Source organism: Balaenoptera borealis, assembly GCF_965194805.1.
Source record: "Balaenoptera borealis genome assembly, chromosome: 3".
Lineage (NCBI taxonomy): Eukaryota > Metazoa > Chordata > Mammalia > Artiodactyla > Balaenopteridae > Balaenoptera > Balaenoptera borealis.
The window spans coordinates 52,483,387-52,499,538 of NC_138866.1; the positions used below are offsets into that span (position 1 = coordinate 52,483,387).

Sequence of the window (16,152 nt, forward strand, 5' to 3'; positions counted from 1 at the left end):
TACTCTTCCGCCATCTTCTCTCCTCCCCCCCCCATTATAGCTTTAAGTTAAATATTTAGAATCAAAGTTATTGCTTTTTTAATACACATATGAAGTTATCTACTCCAGAGTTTGTAATAAGTAACAAGATCAATGTACATGCCAACTAAAATTACTTGAGTAAAGCATCTCATTTTAACGACAGAATACCAGTCTCTCCTTGGGATGTACTATAAATACTGAGTGGTATTAAACTTATATTTAACATCCAGAAAAGTATACCTTGATTAAACTTGTATGTCTTTAGATAATAGTATAATGTCAAATTATTATGTATATATTCTTGTGGGTTTTTATCTTCTGAAATAACAGTAGTTTGCCTTTAGTTCATATATAATAATTTAAAAATCTAAAGACACTGAAAGAATTGACATTTGGATTATATTATTTTATAGAATGTTTAGTCTCCAAAACTGATAGAAACTTTGTAGTGTCTAGTATCAGCTATGCATGAGTAAAGTACTTTCTGTCAAATTAGGTTTTAGGTCCATTTTTACTAGTGTTTGTAAATTCAGTGACTGTATGCAGTTATCACTAAGTTAGATTTTCTGCTGCACTCATTGGGTCAGTTAAATATACACTGTGTGCTGGAATTTAATCTTGTCACATCTTTACCTAGTTAATGACCAGACACTATAGGTAAAAAAATTAATAAGAAATTGTTCCTGATTTATAATCTATGTGCCAAAAAAGTACTTTTAAGTGTATTATAACTAAATATATAGAGACACTGGTTAAAACAATTAAGGGAGCAATTAATTCTGGGGAAGCAAAGGAAGAAATGATGCCAGATAGACTCATTCTGGGTGTAACCAAATTTTGCAGCTGCTACTCTCTAGACAACCTTAGGAGAGTTACAGTAACTTGCTTCTTCCTCAGTTTCCTCAGTTTGTATAATAGGGCTAGTATTAGTTCCTACCTACTAAGGGTTGTGGTAGATTAAATATAGTAGGTATAATACAGTTAACATGGTGCCTGAGTGGCACATCGTAAGGATTAATAGATATGGCAGGAGTAATCAGCGTAGAGATGGGGAAGAAACCACTAGCATTAATGCTGTGGGACTAGCAAGGCTGAGCTGTGCCTCAACAAATACAGACTCTGGGGCACCTGCTTCCAAATTACCCTGTAAAGGAGGAGATGTTTTAAAAAAAAAAAATGTATTTCTAAGCTCACTGAAAAATTATATCTGTAGACTTCATTGAAGCAGAAATACTGGTGGTTAAGACTTGGAATTTTGGTTTTTAACAAGATTGTCCTGTGACTTTCATGCTTGCCTAAAAGTGAGAACCACTAACACAGTGTATTAAAAACACCAAATATAAAACTCCAGAGACTATCAACATTTAGAACTCAGGAAAAGGAAAAGCAGCCCGGCAAGCAGGTGAGTTGTCACAGATGTAGATGGAGGAAGCAATCAATACAAGAGCGCAATCTTTTTTTTTTTTTTTTTAAAGATTTATTGATTGATTGATTGACTGATTGCTATGTTGGGTCTTCGTTTCTGTGCGAGGGCTTTCTCTAGTTGCGGCAAGCGGGAGCCACTCTTCATCGCGATGCGCGGGCCTCTCACTATCGTGGCCTCTCTTGTTGCGGAGCACAGGCTCCAGACGCGCAGGCTCAGTAGTTGTGGCCCACGGGCCCAGTTGCTCCGCGGCATGTGGGATCCTCCCAGACCAGGACTCGAACCCGTGTCCCCTGCACTAGCAGGCAGACTCTCAACCACTGCACCACCAGGGAAGCCCAAGAGCGCAATCTTAACATTCAAGGGAGAAAGCGTTTTAAGAAAACTCACGGTTGCCTGTCTCTTATTCTTCAATTCTCTCTTTGAAAAACAAAGAGAAATATTTCAGGCATAGCCAAAAATAATATAAGTATTTTTATATACCTGCTACCAAAAACTAAAAATCACCAAAGTTAAGTCCTTTGTTATCTCCTCACAATTGCATCTTCTCCTCTTGACGCTCTTCTAATCCACGTGACCAGTATGTTAAACATAGCATTTACTATTTTCTGCATTTCTGTATACTTTAATACATATCTATGCATCCCTTATCAAAATGCATATTTTGAACTTAAATTTTATAATATGTCTGCTTTAAAATTAATTTTAGCTCAATATTTTGTGAAATCCATCCATGGTGATGTATTATGGCTTAGGTTCATTTTTCATGCTATATTTTAAATTATATTTTATGAAGAGTATACAATTTGATAATTCTATCTCTTACTGATGTTTAGATCATTCTCTGTGTTTTCTATGCCATGAATATTCCTGTTTCCTGTGTACACGAGTTTATCTGTTCTCATTGTAATATTGTTTTTATTGCCAAATGCTCTCCATACTTACACCAATTTACATACTCATAAAGACTATATTTTTAGAAGACAGTTTTCTGTAGGTCTCTTGCTTTTTTGCATAACATATGTGCAGAGGCACTGTCTTTTTATTCCAGCCTATCTTTTCAAGGTTATTTGCATAGCAAACATCCTTAGAATATAGAGACCTCCCCTGGAACAGAGGTAAAGCCCATTTAATATCTAGTATAATAAATATAATGTCTCCCTCTTGGGCAATGGTTAGACAGGCTTGGGTACTGTCAGTTATAAAACACTAAGGTCTCTTAAGCTCAGGGTCCTACAGATGTGATACAAACAGAAGGCATGTGCAAAATCCAATTGGGCACTTCTGCATCACCCTGTGGGAATTGGGAGGCAAAGGGAACCAGTTTGAAAGTAAAGCTTGTACCGTCTGCTGTGTCATGAATCCTTTTCTCTGACTCAGTAGTCTGGATTCTTCTGCTTGTGCCCATGAACTGTTGCAGGCTAACTTGTTAGCTTGGAAGTAGACTAAAATCTTACCCATCCACCCTCTGCTGCTGCAGGTTCTTGACAGGTATAAAGATTCTCATTGTTTTATATTTGCAACAAACCTTAATGCGGTTATCTTTATAAGCTTTTATCTGGGAAATAACATTGTGGCTTTAATTTTCACTTCCTTGATTCACCGTGAGGCTGAGACTTTTCTCTAATTAGTTATTTGGGCTTTCTCATTTATGAAATACCTGTTCCTATTAGGCTCATTTTGCTATTGAATTATTTTTCTTATTTAGTTATAGGAGTTTTTAGTATATTCTGATTAACTGTATTTGTTCTAAATATCTTTTTTCAAGCCTCGGCCTTTATTTCACCTGTTTAATGAGGAGCACTGTTGAGAAGAAATTTTTATGCTAAAATTTTAAATTTAATATTAATTTCAAATTTAAGATTGGCTAATTTATCAATCTTTTCCTTTACTAATTGTGCTTTTCTATTCTGTTTAAGAAAGTAACACCTTACCTGAGGTCATAATGACATTCTTCTGTGTTTTTTCTAAATGATTTAACTTTTGCCTTTTAAATTTAAGTATTTAAAAAAAAAAAAAATTTAAGTATGTGATCCTCCTGAGACTGCCTTTTCTTTTTTCTTTTCGTTATAAGATATGCAATAGGGATTACATTTATGTATTTTTTTATATACATAACCAATTGAGTAGTATATATTTTCATGTCTTCTATTGAACAACCCCACAAATCTATATATGGGCTTTCTGTTCCATTTCATTATTTTGTTTGTCATTTGTCTAATGCTGTGCTAATAGCACATACTTGAGATTTTCATTTCCAGAAATATAGCAGGCTAGGCTATATAATTAGGATTAACCCACCCTCAGAAAACAAGCAAATATATAAATATATGAATATGTATATATATACACATTAACATATATAGAGTGTGTGTGTGTGTGTGTGTGTGTATATATATATGGTGCAGGCACACACACGCACACACACACATCCCTTAGGTAAAAATCTAAGGGACAATGGAAAATCAAAGTAATAAATGGGATTTCCCACCCAAATTGCTTTTGTCCTCAGCTATTAACCAATCCAGACAAACTTGAACTTTCTTATAGTTTGGCAGTGGTGAGGCAGACAGGATTGAAAACCCAAGGCCTGCCCAAAGCAAGGGATCATCTCCACTTTAATCTGTGACACCAAAGGGCTTCATATTCAAAGTAAAAGTGAATCATACTATTGATGCCCCTAGGAGCATATCAGAAACAAAGGTACATCTCTAACGGAATATAACTTTGTCCTAGGCCCCAAAGAATCCCCAGCAGTAGTATTTTTAGCCACATGACCAACACACAGTTAAAAATACCAGGAACATTATTATATAATTCTTTTAATTTCAGGCTGGACAGCAGCGATGGTGGGAACAGGAGATTAAAATAAATGGGAATATTCAAAAGGGAGAATTAATTACATATAACTTGACTGAGCTAATTAAACCAGAGGCTTATGAAGTCCGACTGACTCCTCTCACCAAATTTGGAGAAGGAGATTCAACAATTCGTGTCATCAAATATAGTGGTAAGTAGCTTTTCATTTAAAAGTATTTATTTGCATGCTAAACTCTCTAGAAGGTTGTAACTATCTACCAAATTTAGACACAAAATAAAACTTAGCATATTGACTTTCTGGGTCATTAACCAAGTGAAAAAAAATCCCACAATACTTAATCATCATAAATTGTAATATTTGGTTATAAGTAGAGATATAGAAAAATGCTTAATTAACATTGAACCTAGGTGATAATGTCACAGTGTCTTTTTGTTTTCTATCCCATAGTTATGAAGCAGTATGTATACTTTTTTTTTCAAATTCTTGATGATTTTAAAATTAATATCATTAAGAAATTAGGAAATGTGATTGAATTTTAAGTTTTTTTTCATTTTTTAGAGCAGTTTTAAGTTTACAGAAAATTGAGTAGGAAGTGCAGGGTGTTCCCATATATGCCTTCTCCCCCTGTCACAGTTTCTCCTATTATTAACATCCTACATTAATGTGGCACATTTCTTACAACTGATTAACAAATATTGATACATTATTAAAGTCAGTAGTTTACACTGGGGGGTCATTATTTGTGTTGTACAGTTATATGGATTTTGACAACTGTGTAATGTTATTTATCCACCCTTACAGTATCATACAGAATATTTTCACTGCTCTAAAATTCCTCTGTGCTCCACCTATTTATCCTTCCATCCCTCCTCCAACCCTGACAACCACAGATCTTATATCTATAGTTTTGCCTTTTCCAGAACACTGTGTATTTGGAATCATACAACATATAACCTTTCCAAACTGGTTTATTGTACTTAGCAATACACATTTAAAGCTTTTCCATATCTTTTTGTGGCTAGGTAGCTCATTTCTTTCTATTGTTGAATAATATCCCGTTGTGTAGATGTACCACAGTTTGTTTATCCATTCACCTATTGAATGACATCTTAGTTGATTTTTTTTGGTCATTTTTTTCTTTTAGATCACTAATATTAATGTGTATATGTTAGTTATAGTTTGCATTTATAAACAATATGCATTTAATATTTCTTTACTATTTAAATGTCCTACTTAAAAGTAGAAAATAGTATAAACCTGTGAAAAAAAGTTGGTAAAAAACTTTCTAATAGTTCAAATAGAAATAATGGTGATTAGATATGATATTATTTTTAACATATACCTGACAGATTAATATTTTATCAGTTGAGATTTATGTACATCTTTTCGGTTTAAATTTATAATATTCAAAGACTAGCTCTAAAATCATCAATGTATTTTTCAAGGTTGAATAAGTCACTGGCAAAATATTTCATATGTGTTTCATTACTTCAGTGGAATATTATTCTTTTTATTATTGATTGTTAAGGTTTGAGTTAAAAAAAGATAATAGAATGAGGTTTTTTGCAGCTGAAGTTCTCCATTCTGTTTAGCATTAAGTATTTTTTCCTACTTAAGAGGGAAACAGTGAATACTGTCAGAAGTAAAAAAATAAAGTGAAATTATTAAAAACTCATTAGAGTTGTGAAGTCACTTTTCTTCACTCTCATCAGTCAGAGTACACATTGGGCATTATATATTCAATTTTCATTAAAAAATTGAAATATATAATGTATAGTGGAATATTCATACAAGATCAAGGAATGTAAAAGCATTAGAATCACTGTGTATATTTTCTTGAATATGATTCTTTTAAAAATGTACATTTTCTTGTTAGTGATATAAATATTATTGCAGAAGAGCAATTGTTATTCTGTAATCACCTTCATGATTCCATTGAGCAAACAACTAGATAACATCCCAGTATATTTTTCTAAATTTTTAGTGTCATATGTTTTTATAAAATATGAATTATCTCCTCCTAACTAGTATTTATGCTCCCTGCCCCTAAGTTGTAAAACTGTAAACTATGTAATATGGAGGGGCATTGGAAACCATGCATTACTATCCATTCCTTTAAAAGATGAAGATATTAAGACCCAGAAAGTTTGTGTCCTGTATAGTTAAACAACTATGAAATGACTAACTCTGACTAAAACTAGGGCTCACTCCTCCATGACAGAAATCTTTACTTATTTGCTAAGTTTAGAAATTATTAGAACTTGTCTTACAGAGATATAGAAAAAAATCTTCATAAACTCAGTAGCTCTTATTGAAAACTCTGAGGTAACAAATAAAATGAAAAATAAATCTGGAAAATAGATATTATGTTTAGTTCCAACTTTCTTTAATTATCTTTATATCTTAGGCATGCTTATTAAAATCTTAAACATTTTAATTAAAAATTACTTCTATATACTATGGACTTGGGTAAAGTATACTTTAGTGTATATAAGCATATAATGTATATAGGCATCTATAAGAAATTTGACATGCTAGTTGGAAAAAAGAAAAATAGACTCACTGCAATATTTCAAATTTAGAATTGCAAATTTTCACAAGGTTAATTGTGATATTTATAGTGAATTTGGTGACTAAAATATTGTAGGAGAAGTCTCAAAATTCAGTCTGGTCAGAGGTTACATGTAGCTGTGACATTTCTTAGAACTAAGTTATAATTTAAAGATGCTTACTTCTTTCAAAGACAATATATAAAAATTGTAACTTCATATTATTCTAATTATGAAATAATTTTAATTTTTAACAATTAATTTTCAAATTAAAATATACCAATACCTTGCAAGAAAGGGAATTATTTTTTCTCCCCGTCAGTGGAACTAATAAATGTATAGTCCCTTCTCTGTGTTATTCATTTCATAATTTACAATGGGGAATGAACAATTAGAACAATTAAAATAATGGGAATAGTCTGTCTTCTCAATGTAGAGATAGTAAAAAGTAATTTATTGAGAAACTAATCACTTTGTTAAAATTGATCTCAGTGTACTAAATTTAACAATTATATATGAACTTACTTCATGCATGTGTGTGTATTTTTGACTATCATACTTTACTAGTATGTCCAAGTTTAACAAAAGTGGTTAATGGCAAATACTAGGAATTTACAACAAAGTAGACAACCTTCTGGAGATTAGATTAACTGTCCATTGTAATTTTGGGAGACTGCAATAATGCTTTCTTTTATCCAGAATGGAATTTTCTCTCAGAGTGATAAATGCCTAATTGATATATACAGCTACCATTTTGTCTCTTAGGTTAGACATATATTTGATGCTGTTTCAGTAATATTTAAAGTATTCATTCCTCTTCAGGTAGAAGTCACTTGGCATTGTATTGCAAACACAATTAGTTTTTTGAGATAAATATTTATTCTGGTACACGAAAATACATATGCATTGCTTAGCATTTGAAGACTGTGTGTGTGTGTGTGTGTATGTGAATGTAATTAAAGCAGCATCAAAGTAGCTATTTGTTTTGGGACACACATAATGACATGATATGAAGATTGCTTTAGTTTCACCAGAAGTAGATAACAGCAAAAAAAAAACTAAAGTGTAATCTCTGTTGGATAATTGCATTCATTGTTAAAACATCTAGATTATAGGTTGTCAGCCTCAGTTTTGATTTCTCGGTTTTGTTTAGCACTGGTTAAGATATAAAAGATCAGCAACTCCATTCCTTGGAAAATGAACAAATCCCACAGCTATTTAGCATTGATCTTTTGGGTACTTTGAGGCTGTTACTGCTGAGCTCCAAAGTAGATTCTATTCAATCCTCTAGAACAAAATGGATTACAGATATAATTCTCCATGGCCACAGTGGGCAAGATCATTAAGTTTTGGTTAGGCACTATGAGACACTGATTAGACTTTGATTTATAAAAGACATTCAAGCCATGCTAACATTATTTTTTGCTTTTCTTGTAGCTCCTGTTAATCCTCATTTGAGTAAGTATATTTTCACTTTAAAAATGGCACTGTATTTGACAATTAAGAAAAATAGAAAATGCATAAACATACAAAGATTATTTAGCAACTGTTCATATTTGGTTTAAAATAGAATGGCTTAGAAACAGTAAAACTGACATAATTGTAAATTTTAAATTTCAAAGGATATGGGTGTAAAGACAAATAATTTAATATTGATAATTGACTTTTGCTAAATCTTATTTGTGTAACTGTAGTTTACACAAATAACAAATGTTATTTGTGTAAATTACAAATAATAAACTGTTGTTTCTTTTGTGGCATTGCATATTATTTGTATTGCTATTATTTGTTTCTTTAATTTTCATTCTTTGATTTCTACATTCTACTCATGAAATATTATATTTGAAAGTTAGTATTTGAATGGTTTAAGCAAGATTTTTCATGGATCATTATTCTATATCCCAATCTTATATGGAGAAGAAGATAATCTGAGCACCATCCTCTTGATAATATTTCATTTTAAAATTAAGAATTGATTTTTGTCTTCTATTTTGTGTCTAGCAATATATTGTTCTTGTCTAACAAAAGAGAGAAGAGCCAGCTTTATACTCTTACGCATATCCATTCAACATTCTCAGTTTCCTATACTTAGTGAAGAAAATGTCCAAGTCTTTTTTCTCATTTTACTGTATTCTCTTTTCTGCAATAGCCTTTAACTGATTATATAACAAAGACCAAATTCTGTAACCTCTGTTCTTGCTGTATTTCTTACCAAAGATCCTCTTTTACTCTGCTTTTGCATATCCAAATACTAATACTGAATATTTTTATAGATCTTCATTGTTCACATCTTGCTTCAGTGCGTAAAAGTTCATTTAGTCATCACAATGACCCTTTAATGTAGATATTATTATCAACTCTTTGAGGTTCATTTTTCTTATAATGTTTAGCACAAATACTTCTTCCTCCATTAATTATTCCCTCGTTTTGATTTTCCATAACAATTTATCTTCATCTATGTGGAAGCTATTTTTGGTTTTCTCATATCCTCCAGTAGACTGTAAGATACTTAAGAACTAAATCTGTTTCTAATTTCTCTCTACATCTCACTATCTTTGTGTCTATCACAGCATCTCATATTTAGCAGGTGTTCAATGATCATTTGCTAAAAGAACAAATACATGACAGTTTCAAGATGAATTAATGGCATAAATCAGGTTCTCCCTGGCTTCTACCCAGGGTACTATTGCTAATTAGTTACTATATTGATTATAATTCTTTTGAAGGTAAGTTCTCTGACTGCACTTCCAGTAGAAATGTTTAAAAGCAGTTGTCATGAGAAGATTAAAAGTAAATACAGTCCATTAATGGACACTTAGGTTGTTTCTATTTCTTGTATATTGCAAATAATACTGCATTGAACATGTGAGTGCACATATCTCTTTCAGATACTCATTTCATTTCCTTTGGTTATATATTCTTAAGAGGTATTGCTGGATAATATGGTAGTTCTGTATTTAGGTTTTTTTAGGAACCTTCATACTGTTTTCCATAATAGCTGTACCAATTTACATTGCCAGCAATAGTATAAAACTACTATACTCTTTTGATTACTGTAGCTTTGCAATATATTTTAAAATCAGTAAGTGTGACGTTTCCAGCATTGTTCTTCCTCCTTCTAATTGTGTTGGCAATTTGGAGTCTTTTGTGGTTCGATAAGAATTTTAGGAATATTTTCTATTTCTATTTAAAAAAAAAAAAACGCCACTGGCATTGTCATGGGGATTGCATTGAATATATAGACCACTTTGGGTAGTATAGAGATTTTAACAGTATTAATTCTTCCAATCCAAGAACACGAGACATCTTTCCATTTATTTGTGTCTTCTTTAATTTCTTTCATCAATGTTTCATAGTTTTCAGTGTACAAGTCTTTCATCTCTTTGGCTAAGTTTATTCCTAAGTATTTTATTCTTTTTGATGCTACTGAAAATGAGATCGTTTTCTTAATTCCCCTTTCTGATAGTTCATTGTTAGTGTATAGAAACACACAGATTAATTCAAGGGCATGATCCCAACTTCAAGGGCTCCGCTCCCAGGAATATCTGATAAATCTAACCCATTGCAGGGGGAAAAAAATGGGAGTTTTTATTATTTAGGTGTTTATATCTTTATGAATTACAGGGAATCTGTACTCAGTTTTGACTTCATTATTTACTAGCTGGAATTAGCCAAAGCTTTCTCCTACATGAGCCTCATGAGTTAACATTTCTGTATTTTCATAGAGTTCTTATAAGTTTGAATGAAATAATATAAACTATGTTTAGTTTTTTTCAGTTAAGGATAATTTTAATTTTGTTTCTATTGGAGATTATAAACTCCATTATTTACCCCCCTGTTTCAAGCAGGGTCCATCCCAGTAAGAAAACCTTTTGATACCTAGAAACATTACTACCACCCTCATTTCAGGGACACTTAAGGAAAGCTCTCAGTGAACTTGTTGTTGGGCCTTAACTCAGCATGTGGCTGGCACCCAAGAAATCCCAGTCCTTCCACAGGGTCTTCATAAAGTTCTTTTCATTACTTTATTTCTAGTGAATTTCAAGCACCTGGCAAATCCACATTCAAATAAAGCATGAAAGATAACTACTTTTAAAAATAATTTGCCATTATCTTCCCCTAAGTAAACTTCATTTGTGCAAATGGGTATACGTGAAAGCATCTCGAGACATGGAGTGAAAAATTGTAACCTCAAGGTATACAGCTTTAAAGTGCTGTTGGGTAAATTAATAAAGATCTTTTTCTAATTGACAGTTTTGTTTGGATTGTACCTATACTTGAACAATGAAAGTTGGGGAAATTCTTCAGCCATAATTCAAGCATGCATTGTATTCTTTAATTTCAATTATCTGTATATTTCAGAGGAAAATGGTTTGGGTTTAAATTATTAAATAAGAGACTGATTTACATATCAAGATTATTTTTCATTTTCATTAAAATTGAAATAGTTTTAAGTTTAGTCATCATCTTGTGCATTATTTTGGCTATGGTGCCATTATTGCAATCTTGCATTATTATTGCTGTATAATGTTTTAAATTTTTCTTGTAAGAATGTTGCAATATTTGTATTCATTTAATTTATTTTAATTATTTTAATTAAAATTTGTCAACAGGAGAATTTCACTGTGGATTTGAAGATGGTAACATTTGTTTGTTTACCCAAGATGATACAGACAATTTTGACTGGACAAAGCAAAGTACTGCAACAAGAAATACAAAATATACTCCAAACACTGGACCTAACGCTGATCGTAGTGGCTCCAAAGAAGGTATGAGGGTATGAAATGTTGTGTTCATAACAATCATACTCCAGCCTTGGACTTTTTAGAAATGCTGTTAATACAAAATGCAAGATAATGTTTAGCAATAGATTTGAAGATTTTGGAATAAAACATGAAATTTTTATGTACCATACAAATAATTCAGATATTTCCAAAGTTTGTAATCATTAATTTTCACTCAGAACTCACTGACATATATAGAGAGTTTAGGAATTTTTTTTTGATAATTCAAGTCTAAAATTCCAATTTTGTCTCAAGTTTTTATACATTTTAAACAATTTTATCTTTATATAGATTATTTATTCTTTATATTATGTTTGTATATATAGATTTTATAAATGAGATGCAGACTCTCCTATCAATCTTTACTTTGTGTGAAAACTCTAAAACTTCTCAGTGATTTTAAATTTCATGTTGCCTAATAATAATTTGCTTAAACATTTTATTTTGTCTTTTTAAAGGTTTTTATATGTACATTGAGACATCTAGACCCAGATTGGAAGGAGAAAAGGCTCGACTTCTCAGCCCTGTTTTCAGCATAGCTCCCAAAAACCCTTATGGACCCACGAACACTGCATATTGTTTCAGCTTCTTTTATCACATGTATGGACAACATATAGGTGAGATGGAAAGAATTACTATGTTTATTCTAAAGTAAATCGTAACTCAGAAGAAAAAGGTTCACAAACACATAGCATGAAATCAATTTTAGTCAAAGAGTATCATCATTGACTTTTAAACGGCTTACTGGCAAATTGCAAAATAAGATGCTAAGAATGTTCCCCCATCATGTCCTAATTTCCCAAATTTATATTAAAATTCGAAATTTGGGTGCATTACCTACCTCCTCTAGAATCCTAATTCAGGCAGACCATCAATAGGTTAAGTTCTTTATGAGATCTTCTTGGGAATTAATACCGGTATAATTTACTCTGTTACTTTCCAGAGAAATTTGCTTGAATAATGACTCAGTGTATATTAATGACCGTGAAAAGAAGCATTGCCATACTTGGAAGACAAGTGCTTTTAGCACTATCTACACTTTTGGAATATTGGTGATAGTTTCTTGTTTATAAAGTATGCCTAACACACCTAGTAGGATTTAAGAACATCCTTGATCCTGAAAAACATACAAATATGAAGACACACTCCCTGCCCTTAGAGACCTTAAGAGTAACAAAGGCTAAGATGAGTAAATACGCAATCATGCTAGACAGAATACCACATAACCTTGAGAATGAACCTAACAAACCTGGTAAGGGCCAGGGATGGAAGGAATTCATACAGATCTACAATTCTTGATGTGCAATTCTAAAATCAAAACAACTGAACACAAAATTGTTTTAAACGTAATTATCTGCCAACACATGCTAACCTGATCTACATGTGTTAGAATATCTGGCCTGAAGTGATATGAACATATGTATAGTCTTTATTTATCCAAATGAGTGTGAACATATGTACTATTTACAGCAAAAATATTACTATGTTTAATTATGGGATTCTGTTTCAGTTCTTTCCTGGGGATGTCACATAATATACAAGACATACACTCTTTTAGCTTTCTAAAATAAGACAAAATTCTGAATGGTGAAGCATATCTAGCTCCACAGAGGTTGGCAAGGGATTGTGGATCTCTGTCTATTTGGAGGATAAGGCAATGCTTTGGGACAAAGGGAAATGTTTCTCTATGAAAGAAGTGTACATTTTCAATAGACAGAGATAAGCATAAGGAAGATTAAAGCACTGGTAATGGGGAAGTAAAATGCAAGATGTGAGGATAACATTGTCTTAAGATAAATTTAACAAAACTAAAAATGTAAATATTCTCATATAAAGTAACAAAATTGTGCACATGATATACACCAGCTACTAGACTTATTTAAGTGAAGTAATCCTTTTAATAAATTTATAAAAATGAGCATCATTATCCATCTTTCACAGTTGAGAAAACTGAACCTCAGTGAGTTTGTATGAATTACAAGTAACTGGTTATGCTGGTGTTCAGATTTATAGCCAACATTATTACCAGTATTCTTCACAGTGGAGCAATAGGTGACAAGCCCAGAAAGGAAAACTCTTATGCAGTAAAAAGTGCCCTCAACATGAAGTTAGGAAACCTGGGTGGGAATTTGGTTGTAGCAGTCAGTCGCTGTAAGAATTTACAGAAGTCACTTAAAATGTCTGGATCTTGGTCTCCTCATCTGTAAAATAGGAATAATAATTCCTATTTAGTTCAAGTTAAATGAGATAACATATATAAAATCTTCTATCAGATAGTAGACACTCATAATCTTAGGTTACTTTGAATTTCAAAGAGCAGCAATATTAGCAATAATAAAGTAATAGCTAATATTTATGAAGTACTCATAATGGACCAGGACACTATTCCTAACACGTGATGGATTATTTCTCTTAATGTTCACAGTAAACATTTGCACTCATTAAAATTGTTATCCTGTTTTTTATAGATAAGGAAACTAAAATATAGGGAATTTTAATTACCATGCCCATCATATCATAACTGATAAGTAGTGAAGCCAAAATACTAATCTGGGAAGCTGGACACATAGTTTGCCTGCTTCGCCACTGTTCAGGGAGACCTTTGCAATGTTGTGAAAGCTTAGCTATTTAGTAGTCAGGGCGGAGTTATTACGGATTTTGTGCAGACAACAAGCATAGTGAGATCTATGATTTGGAAAAATAAATCTTATAAGCGTGGGTACTATTATTGAGAAACAGAATATAGACTGGAAAAGCAATTAGAAAACTATGAGAATAGTCATGGGTTCACTACGGCCTAAACTATGAAGGAAATAAATCTCCACACAATTACCAAACCATCTTACTTATTGTGAGATTACTCTCATTACAAAGATAGAATTAGCTCAACTCTAATTCTTCCCTTTAGTTGATGAGGTATGATTTTACTTACTCTCTATTTCGAATATATTTCATGGACGTTTTTTTCTCCCGATTTACCTTGGAACAGGCATATTTAAAATGGTTTTTAAATAAATAATTCCAAGATCAATATTTTGAATTACTTTAATGAGTAAACTATGTATTTACCTTATTTTTGAGGCTGGCTACCTTAGAGCTCCCTCTCAAACTTTCTGCATATTTAGGCTGAATCCCAAGATAATTTCAATATACTTTTAACTTCACAGTTGTTATTCTTAGGCTCTTTATTGTCAGTGAATGCCTGCTTGTTCTGCTAGTTTTGTTCTGCTTATTTCAAAGAGAAGGCAGTTCTCCATTTCTTCCATGTTCTCAAACATTTACCACTTTGATACCTGTGCCATTTCTCTGCTTCCTCAGATGGTTGAAGGTTGCAGGTATTAGGTCTGTCACTTGGGTCCCCTCTCAGCAGGACACAATCATGCTGCTTACTAAAATCTAGGCAAAAATATCTGTTCCAGACATGACTAATCAGTGATGGCTAGGTGAACTACCTCATTAGAGAGATGCTGCCTGTATCTAAAACCCTTCCTCTTTGCAAATATTATTCTAAGACACTCATTCATCTGTTAAACTGGGGTGCATTTATAGTCACTAGTTTTTACAAACTACAGTCTTAGTTTTATTCCTTCTTTTGGAAATCCAGATTCAAAAATGATTTGTCCTGGATTTCTAATAGCCTACTTGCAGTTATTACTTCTTGATCAACCATAAATAATCATTGCTCTTTTAACTGGGACTAACGGACAATATATCACTGAGAAGAGTCACAATTTTTTTAATAATACAAAAAAGGGTGATCAGTTATTCATTATTTAGAAAAGAGTTTCCTCTTTGAAATAAAGTCAGATATGTTATATTACTTATCTATTGCTGCATGATAAATTTCTCCCACATTTTGTACCTTAAAACACAATCATTTATGATCTCACATTTTCTGTGGGTCAGGAGTATGGGTATGGCTTATCTTGAGTGTCTGTAGCTCTAGGTCTCTCATGAGGTTGCAGATAAGCTGTCAGGTAGGACTGCAGCCTAGTTTGAAGACCTCATTTGGGGACGATACCCTTCTAAGCCCACTCACTAGGTTTTTGGCAGGTCTCAGTTTTTTGCCATGTGATGTCTCTATAGGACTGTCTCATGGCAGCAGGCCTCCTCCTCCAGAGCAAGTGATCTATGAAGAGAGAGCAAATACATGCCCAAGACTTTTTAATAACCTGATCATTGGAGTGATATCCCATAACTTATTCTATTTATTATAACTGATTGATCGTTCCAGCTCACATTCAGGGGGAGGAAATGACACAAGAGTGTTAATCCTAGGAGGTTGAAATCATTGGGTAGCATCTTAGAGGTTATCTGCCACAGTGGTACAATTTCTTGTTAAGTTTTCATCAAAATTGATTTAAGAAAAAATAAATGAGAGCTCTAATGTGTCACCCTTTAACTGTTGATTTATATGTACATGATATAATACAATGTACATGATCTGGCTATTGACAATAATATAAGACTATTTCAGCAATCCTATGACCACTAGTAGGCATTTTGATTGATTAATCAGCTAAATTTCTAATTTTCTTACAAAGAAATTGAACC

The 16,152-nt window shown here is 32.4% G+C and overlaps 1 protein-coding gene across 4 annotated transcripts in view; it reads left to right on the forward strand.

The window, feature by feature from the left end:
• The window catches only part of MDGA2 (MAM domain containing glycosylphosphatidylinositol anchor 2), an 830,366-nt gene that overhangs the window by 775,197 nt on the left and 39,017 nt on the right, over positions 1 to 16,152 (forward strand). For all 4 annotated transcript variants that reach the window (XR_014242273.1, XM_082383804.1, XM_082383805.1 and 1 more), the window contains 4 exons: positions 4,277 to 4,454; positions 8,252 to 8,272; positions 11,428 to 11,583; positions 12,057 to 12,215. Coding sequence is in view for 3 of the 4 variants with exons in the window: in XM_082383804.1 (XP_082239930.1) it covers positions 4,277 to 4,454; positions 8,252 to 8,272; positions 11,428 to 11,583; positions 12,057 to 12,215 (514 nt within the window). In the remaining variant the exon portion in view is untranslated. The remainder of the gene's footprint in view (positions 1 to 4,276; positions 4,455 to 8,251; positions 8,273 to 11,427; positions 11,584 to 12,056; positions 12,216 to 16,152) is intronic.